This window comes from Suricata suricatta, chromosome 7, assembly GCF_006229205.1.
Source record: "Suricata suricatta isolate VVHF042 chromosome 7, meerkat_22Aug2017_6uvM2_HiC, whole genome shotgun sequence".
NCBI classification, from domain to species: domain Eukaryota; kingdom Metazoa; phylum Chordata; class Mammalia; order Carnivora; family Herpestidae; genus Suricata; species Suricata suricatta.
Window position 1 is genome coordinate 144,143,158 of NC_043706.1, and position 9,194 is coordinate 144,152,351.

The 9,194-nt window shown below is 59.1% G+C and overlaps 1 protein-coding gene across 1 annotated transcript in view; it reads left to right on the forward strand.

Moving 5' to 3' along the window:
* SMOC2 (SPARC related modular calcium binding 2) overlaps nt 1–9,194 on the forward strand; it is a 101,999-nt gene that overhangs the window by 22,090 nt on the left and 70,715 nt on the right. Inside the window, exons 3-4 of the mRNA XM_029943275.1 lie at nt 1,128–1,234; nt 2,580–2,679. Coding sequence (XP_029799135.1) covers nt 1,128–1,234; nt 2,580–2,679 — 207 coding nt within the window. The remainder of the gene's footprint in view (nt 1–1,127; nt 1,235–2,579; nt 2,680–9,194) is intronic.

A 9,194-nucleotide genomic window follows, 5' to 3' on the forward strand; every position in this document is an offset into this window, starting at 1 on the left:
GCTGATGGACGCGTTTGAAGAAGCAGTTCTCGGAGTCCAGAGGGCCTCTAAGATCTAGACAGCTGTTATTTAAATCTGGAAACACTTTAGAAAAATTGAGACAGCCATTCTTTTCAAGTTTAAAAACTCAGATGAGCTACATGGTACGATGGCCCGGAGAAGGGAAGTGAACTCGTGGTGGCGTGTCTGAGGACAATGGGACCGTGGACGACACACATGGGGGCTCGGCCGGCCGTGCTGTGCTGCGGGGTCCCAGCGGCCGGCACCCGGAGCCCGTGAGGGGCGCCACAGCAGGAGTCACACGCGCACGCTGGGCCCAGACGTCATGCGCGGGCTGGTGCAGGCTGTGGGGGGGACAGAGGTGACAGGTGGCCTCTCTCCCGAGCCACCACGTCCCTCCTGCACATGTGCGTGTCCGTGATTGGGGTGAGGGTCTCCATCTCCCGACTCATGTCCAGACAGGGACGAGACACTCTGGTGTGTCCCCTGCTTCCGTTCTCACCAGCTTACTGGGTCCGAGGGGCAGCTTCCTAAGGAGCGGTGGGAAGGAGGCGCTTTCTTTAACGTGAACGCCCGAAAATCTGGGACAGAGTGGAGGGAGGGTGAAGGACATTTGACGTTTTATCTGACTTACTGTCAGATTTTCCACTTGGAGGGGGAGGGGGCAGGACCTTAGTGTCACTGTGAGACCCTGGGACACTGGGACACACACGAGGGCCATCGTGGATTTCCTGCCAAGGCCGTCTTCCGATGGAGCAGGTGCCCTGGGCCTGCAGCTCGGGCCCGCATTGGGTCTGGGCTGGGCGTGGGACGTGGCCGGTGCCCAGGCCAGGCATTGGGTCTGGGCTGGGCGTGGCCCCCTCCAGCGGCCTGGACGCATGAGAGCCGTCCGGCGCCCAAGTGCCGCGGAACGTCTTCATGTTCCCGGAAGCGACGTCTGTCTCTTAGCAGGACAAGCAGAGGGGCTTCTCTGAGCGTCAGCTTCCTCGTTCACTAAGCGCAGAGAAAACCCTGCCCTGGTCACCTCCCGGGGGACCCTGCGGGCCTGCGCCCCCACGCGGCCCGGGACTGGCGCGCTCGCAGGTCCCGGATGCGTAACTGGCGCGCGCGCTGCGCTCTCCCTGCAGACGTGTCCCGGTGCGTGGCCGAGAGGAAGTACACCCAGGAGCAGGCCCGGAGGGAGCTGCTGCAAGTGTTCATTCCCGAGTGCAACGAGGACGGCACCTACAGCCAGGTGAGCCCTCGTCCCTGCCCAGCCCCCGCGGTGCCAGCCAGGAGCCAGCCAGGAGCTGGGGGGAGGGGCGGCTACGGGGGAGGGCGGTGTCCCTTGGGGGGGCATAGGTGGGAGGGGCCTGGGCGTCCCTGGGACTGGGGCGGACTATGGGGGTGGGGACCCCATGTGGCCCTGGGGAGGGGGCTACGGGGGAAGGGTCCTGATGTCCCGGGGAGGTCCGTTCCGGGGGGAGGGGCCAGTGTGTCCCTGGTGGGGGCCTACAGGGGAGCGGCTATGGGGGAAGGGGCCCGGGGGCTATGGGGGAGGGGCCCGGGCATCCCTGGGGGGCGTCCCGTGAACAGCTGGAAGGGAGTTCCTGGCAGGGCTGACTTCCACGGCTAGTGGTGATAGTGGGGAGCTCACTCACGCCCCTCCCGGCGCAGGCGCCCGTGTCCGGGCCGCTGCCCGCCACTGTCCCTGAGGCTGGCCTGGCCCAGGCGCCCGGGAGGCGGCTCCTCGCTGGGGAGCAGTCCCGGCTCTCCCTCGCCTCCTGGAGCAGGTGCGGGAAGGCCAGGCGGCAGGAGCCGTGCGCGCCTGGCGGGTTCAGGACTTTCCTCCCACCTCGTGGGTCAACGTCAGTCAGGAAAATAACCCAGTCCTCCGTGTTGAGTCTTGGCCGCGTCATTCTGTCAATACTACCGTTCCCCCTTAAGGAGAACAGTCCTGAAGTGCGGAGCTACGGGACACAGCCCTCTGTAGAGAAACAACCAGGACCTGCTGTCCGATAATGACACGAACTCTGTGTTTTTACATCCCTGGGCCTCCCAGGGCCTGGCAGGGGGAAGCGGGGGGAGTTGGCAGAGGTGCCGATGGCAGGAGGTGCCCCTCAGGTAGTCTCTGTGGAGGGGGGAGTGGGGGCAGGATGCGAGGGAGACCCCGGGGCCGGGAGGTGGGCGGGATTCGGGGGAGAGACCCCCGGGCCAGCAGGTGGGCATGCGGGGGGGGGCCTGGCGGGCGGGGGAGAGATGTTGGGGAGACCCCGGGGCCTGGAGGTGGGCGGGATGCATGGGGGAGACCCCAGGGCTGGGAGGTGGGCATGCAGAGGGGGGGGCCCTGGCAAGCAGGGCAGGGATCTTGGGGAGACCCAGGGCACGATGGATGCTGTCCCCCCCAGTCGCTGCGGGCCCAGCGGGGGGCTTCTGAGCGTGTCTCAGGCCAGCTGGGGCTCCTCTGGGGTGGCGAGCTCCCGTGGGCACAGGGCGTAAGTGCCCAGTGCAAGCGCCCAGGTCTCCTGCAGACCTGGGTCCCGGGGCCGCAGCTGCGAAGCCCCTGGCCTCCCAGCTGACCCTGCCCCGCCGCCCCGCAGGTGCAGTGTCACAGCTACACGGGATACTGCTGGTGCGTCACGCCCAACGGGAGGCCCGTCAGCGGCACGGCCGTGGCCCACAAGACGCCGCGGTGCCCCGGTAGGTGCCCCCGAGCGCCGTGGTCCTGACCCTCCGCCCTGCGTGCTCGGGGTCAGGAGAAGTGCAGAGTGGGTGGTGGCGAGAATTACCGTAGGACCAAGACGGTTGTAGGTTCTCTGATTCAGGATTCTTAGTCTTTTAGGAATGACCGCAGGGCTGTAGTCAGCAGTGCACGGCGCCACGAGTTTTCTTTGGCAAAAAAGAAAAAACTAGAAAAAGGAAAGTTCTGGTTTTATGTGTACATGTTCGCAAGGAAAACGCGGCCTGCGCTTCACGGTCCCACCCCAGGGGGGGTTGTGTTGTTTTATTCCTCATGGGAGGGCCTGAGGCACGAAGGCAATCTTCCTGACAGGAGAGGCTATGAAATCGTCCGTTTTCCATTAATATTTTACCAAAAATGATACAAATGATTCACATCATTTTTATTTCAGAATGTTTTGCAACTTGAATTGTGATTTAAAAAATTTTTTTAAAATATTTGTTTATTTTTGAGGGAGAGAAAGACAGCATGAGCAGGGAAGGGGCAGAGACAGAGGGAGACACAGAATCTGAGGCAGGATCCAGGCTCCGAGCTGTCAGCACAGAGCCTGATGCGGGGCCCGAACCCACAAACTGTGAGATCATGACCTGAGCCGAAGTCGGACGCTTAACCTACTGAGCCCCCCGGGCGCTCTCTGAGGCCACAGGGACTTGCCGGGGCAGCTGTGGAGGGGCTTCATGCCCTTTGCACCGAGGTCCCTGGATCAGACTGTGGTAGGACGTGACCCCAGTGCAAATAAAATACAGAGCATGGTCCTGATTTTTCATAGAAAATGTTGGAACATTTGCATTCAGGACTTACTTTTAGACTTAATTTTTTATTCAAGGATCAGGCATCTTCTAGTTAGGAATTCTGCTCATGGTTCCGATGCTTCCCAGGCACAGGCCAGAACTCCTCACTGCCCCTGCTGCCGCCATCTGTAATTAACAGCAGCCCGAAAGCTAGTGTGTCCAGGGGCTGGCGGGGTGTGCATAATGCGGGATTAAAATATATTCATTTCAAATAGCTGTTTTGTTACCCAAGAGCTAGAAATTGCTGACAAATATTTTTAGTGAGCTAACATTTGCACCTAATAACCCTTGTGCAGACTCATGGAGTAAATGAAGGAAAAGAGAAAATGAATGCCCACCACTGGCCCCGTGTGTCCCTCGCTGTGGGTCACACTTCCACAGACTCCCTTCATCTCCGTGTGCGGTGCCAGTTTGCCCTGAGCCTCACTGGACAAAGGAGAAAGCCCGGGGGATACCCGTTTTCTGCGATTTTTGTGACACCGTTTGAAAAATTAAGCTGTGTCTGAAAGGTCTTTATTGAAAATCATGTGCCAAACTGGCTGAATTTCTTACATTCTCCAAACAGTCCTTTGTTTCGGAAATCAAACCACCGTACTGTGACTCACAGGTTTTTCCAGCAGGTACCAGTGATTATCATTTGACTACGTAGACAGGCCCCGTCTCCTCACTGTCCGCACGGACTCTGTGCTCCCCGTGATGGGTTCCGGAAGACAGTGTGCCCCGAAGTCGGTGTCTCTCGTGTGGGAACCGAGGGAGAAGCTCTGTGTTCCAGGGCAGGGCTGGGGCGAGGATGGGGCCGGCCTCCTCTCAGACCGGCCCTCCACTTCCGCGGTTTTGGGGCTGTGAGCCCAGGGCGCCCGCCCGAGCCCCCTCCGGCCTGCTGCTGGCGAGCTGCGTCGCTCCCGGGGAGTCGTGGAGAAGGCCCCTCCGGCCACACTCTCACTCTGCGCACACGCGGGCGCGGAGCGGGTGCGGTGCTCAGGCTCTGCGGGGCCGTGGGGCCTGCTGAGAAGGTCAGAGCAGGGGGTGTCGGGGCGCTGGACCTCGCGCGCGCACGCACTGAGCAGTTCATGACGGACTCTGGCATAACAGGGTTGGACTTCTTCCCAGATCCCAACACCACCTCGCAGAGCCCGCCCTCGGCAGGGCCGTGACCCGGACGCGCATCGCCGAGGCTCGAGTCTGTCATCTGCCGGGGACTCTGCATGCACCTCCCTCCTCCCTGGTCCCGCAGCCGGGGTCCACGGGCTAGCGCCCACTACCCGCGGCTGCGAACGGCGCCTTGGCTTTCACCCGGTCTATTAGAATTGGGTAAACCTCCGCGGTCAACAGTTGTTCGCCCTGGAGTTCACACCAGGCTTACCCTATAAATACAGGCTCTAAAGATGTAAAAACCTGGAAAAGAGATTCAAAATGTAGCCATAAAGAGTAACCGTCACATAGAATGTGCACGTGTGTGTTACGAACACGTGCAAACACGTGGAGGCAGACCGCGGTGGAGGGAGGCGGACATCCGTGTGCTGGCCAGATTTCAGCAGGACGAGAGCCCCCGCCCCAAATCTGCCCCCCTCACTCCTCCCAGAAGGACCTGAGAAAGAAGGGTTCTTTTCTTCCATCAACGTGTAGTTTTAAGCCATCGCTACAAAATGCCCAAACTCCCACTAATTGATAAGAAAAATGAGATGACACTAGTAAAAAGTGGTCAAAAGTTTCAAACAGGCAGCATTTCAATTTATTTATTTATTTAATGTTTATTTCAATTTATTCCCTTTTGAGAGGGAGGGGCAGAGTGTGAGCGGGGAAGGGGCAGAGAGATGGGGAGACACAGAATCCCAAGCAGGGTCCAGGTCTGTCTGTCAGCACAGAACCTGTAGGTTTCTTCTGTAAGGATTTGCTCTTTTCTCCTTCCTGCCAAAGATCTGAAGGCTAACGTTGCTGGGGGCAGGGTAGAAGTCAGGACTTTTCTCCAAGGGAGGATTTTTGTAGCCTGCCTGTTCGCTGTTATTTGGAAAGAGCTTCAGGGTTTTAATCTCCTCTCTCGTCTGTGACTGGGCACCAGGGCCAGGAGCTTCTTCCTGGCAGGAGTACAGAGCGGTTTCAGACACCGTAAGCTGAACCTACAGGCACGCATTCTTCATGTTACACTGTCCTCAGAGTTCCGTATGTAGTTCAGCTTGGGGTGTGGGCCTGAGGTCAGCTGCAGACTTGGGGACGCAGGGGCGAGGAGGGGAGACGTCCCACAGCCATGACTGAGGGCCTCCCGGGACCCGCCCACCCCCGTCTTAATCCAGGGTGGGCGGTGGGGAGAGTCCTCGGGTGCAGGACGGAGATCCTGTCCACCTGACGTCACCACACCCCGTGTTGCAGCGCCTTCTCCTGGTGCAGGACGGAAGGTCACCTCTCCGGCCCTGTTCATTCCCTGGCGGGTCTTGTGACATCAAGTATCGTGTCTCCCTCGGTGTCAATGATTGGAGGTTCTGCACTTCGCTGGAGGGAAGGAGTGAGTGCATGGTCCTTTCCTGGGGCCCACGGCACTCACGTGTCCCAGGGCCTCTCTGGGTAACTTGTATGTCTGGGTTTGGGAAGGCCCAGGCGCGAGTGCCAGAGGTCGTGGGGCTTCATTGAGCCCCTCGGCGGGTGTCTCCGGCATGCATGGTTGGCAGGTGTGTGGCCCACCCACGGTCCACACCGCCTGCCGCTCTGGCTCTGCCCGAGTGCAGTAGTCACGCTTCTGTGAATATCCTTATCATTTCTGAAAACATTAACTTCACAGAGAGAAGCTGATTGAGTTTTCACTCCTCACGGATGAGTTTCTCTGGCGCTCAGCGAAGGGGCCTGCGCAGCTGAGGGGTTTGGGGGAGCGTCAGCACAGCCGAGCTTCCAGATCCCAACATCAACAGCCTCTAGGGTCTCCGAAGCGTTCCTTTATAAACATTTGGGAAGAGCAAATTCAGAGACACTTTGTGTGAAAGAGCCTCTTTTCCCCTCAAAACGGCTTTTTCTTTAGGCTTAACAAGTCTCTTCCCGAAAAGTGATAGGAGAGCAGTATTTCGGTGCATCCTGGCAGGGACCGTAGGCGCAGACGGCGCTAACGAAGTGGATGGTGCCCCCCAAGGAGCGCGCCTGCTGTGGAGAGGACACCAGCCACCCACCTGGGTGGCCAGGCCGCAGTGTAGACGCCACGCACCAAGGTTTGTTTTAGGGAAAAATATAAACCATCAGGGACCACTGTGGCCCTTGTTGAGGCATCGAGGAAATCCGTTTTACATCCCTGATTCAATAACAGTAGGGTGATTCAGCCGGCACGAGGTATGTACAATTTCCTATACAATTTTCAGACGGTGGAAATTTCTGAAGGTACTGAATTGATGCCGAAGTTTTCTTTAAAAAACTGAGCCAACTATTGAAGGAAAGGACCACGGGGTGTGGTTTTCTACGCCGAACGAGACTCCGCAGCCTTCCTGAGGCTCAGCCTGCGGACCTGTGAGAGCGCGGGCTCTGGGCAGCCCTGGCCGAGGCCCAGCTGCTCCTGCGGGGTCCCGACCGCCTCGGGGCCTGGCTGTCTGGAGTGCGTCCCCCGCTGGGGGCCTCGCAGAGCCCTGCGCTGGGTCTGCTCGCCCGTTCCTTGTTAATGTGGACTTGGCATTGAATTACTCAACGACCTGCTGATGGCATTTTATTGTTATTACTTTTCCTTCTTGGAAAAACTTAATACTTTTATTATTTTTTTTCTTCTTGGGAAAAAAGTAGTTTCAGGTACTTGACCCTTGCATTTTTATTTATTTCCTTTTAAAAAAATGTTTATTTATTTTGAGGGAGAAAGAGAGAGAACACGGTGGGCGGGGACAGAGAGAATCCCAAGCAGGCCCTGCACTGTCAGCACAGAGCCCTGTGTGGGGCTTGATCTCACAAAGTGTGAGATCAGGACGTGAGCCAAAGTCAGGAGTCGGACGCTCAGCGGACTGAGCCCCCCAGGTGCCCCACGGCATTTTTACTTTTGTGTTTCAATCTGCTCAGTCACTGAACTTGACCGGACACTTAACTGGTGGCTAGTTGGTAACTGAGACTCTCACGGCCTCAGCGCTCTGGGGTGTCTTTTTCCACACCTGCACCTCAGTGGCTATTCGGCCGAATTTTCTAATAGTTACTAAAACTGTAAAGGAAATCAAGAGATCCCATGGGAGTGACTGGCCCCGAGGTTCCAGCCCCAGCGGCTGTGTCCTTCCAGACACATTCTGTGCAAAACCAAACAAGGATGTGTGTTTCCTTTTTACATTTTTTAAGTGAGTGGAACTTATCTGACAGCTCCGTGAGCGGCACCTTCGGAGCGTTCCTCGCTCCTCCAGGCGGGGGTCAAGGCTGGCCTCACCGCAAGGGGACAGGGCCAGGAAGGGAGCCCCAGGGCCACGTGCCCTCTGTGGCATGGGGTGAGTGTGGGCCTGGCTGCAGGCCGGCCAACAGGACAGGGTCGATTTGGTTTGGTTTCTTGGCCACAAAACAGAGAAATGGGAGGCAGCTGGAGGCGGCAGTGGGCTGGCCTGACGACGTGGACAGGTGGGCGTGGTGAGGACTGCGTTGCCCCCAGCAAGCACCCGCCAGGCCTTTGTGCAGAGCGCAGAGCACTGTCATCAAGTCTCTGTCAGAGGAGCGTCCCCGGAGGCGGGGCTTCTGTTTCCTCTGAGTTTCCAGGTGACGCTGACGCACTGACGCTCCTGGTGGGGACACTGGCCCAGGGCAGCCCCCTCTCACCAGGTGAGAGACACAGTCCCCGCCTCCATGTCTTCTCCAAGTGGACTGAATGTCCCACTGGGGTCCTCTCTCTGTCCCCTGCTCTGTGATGGCAAGGGCACATGGCCGGACCCCGCAGGTGACTCACGGTGGAACCGTAGCATCGGGTGGTGGGCTGTGGGCTGCAGCTTTGGGATCCCCCCGGGCCTCAGGTGAAGCCGACCGTGGGGCCCAAATCTGGGCAGGAGGCCCCAGGGTCCCTGCATGGGACAGGGTCATAGACGGCGTGGGGAGCCAGCCTGCAAGCCCTAGGGAGGCTCGGAGCTGCCACCTGGCCCTCCGGCCGCCAGTGACCCCGGTGGGCATGGCTGCGGCTCGGAGGGGCCCTCATGGCCCAGGGTGACCCATGCCGCTCTCCTGGGCCACAGGGTTTGTGTCGTGCCGACAGACATGGCACCGGGCACCAACTGCAGCTCATTTCGGCTTTCCATCTGCCCAGCACTGTCCCCAAGGCCCCTTACGCGCTGGGCATGGCCCGACCTCATAGGATGGCTGGCGGGGCTGCTGGGCCTGCCCTTGCCCAGGGTTTCGGGGACCTGCCTCCCCAAAACCAGCCCTCTCTGCGTCTCAGGCGCTCAGGAATGAGACTCTGGCTCCGCAGAATTCTCGGCCACGTGAGCTGCTCGCGGGAACAAGAGGGAAACGGAGGCCAAGGAGGAGGCAGGGGGAGCACCCACACTCACCTCAGCCAGCCCACGGCGCCGCGGCTCTGGCCGGAGCGGCACTCGATGCCTCTGCTGGCAGGCCTGGCCTGTCTCAGGCGGGAGCACAGCCTATCTGGGGAACACACTTCACATCTCAAGAAAACGTGCTGCCAGTCTCGAAAAGAACATTCTGCCCTTTGCTGCTGCTGGGCACCAGAAGGCCAAGTAGCTGGTGACGCCCTGCAGACCACG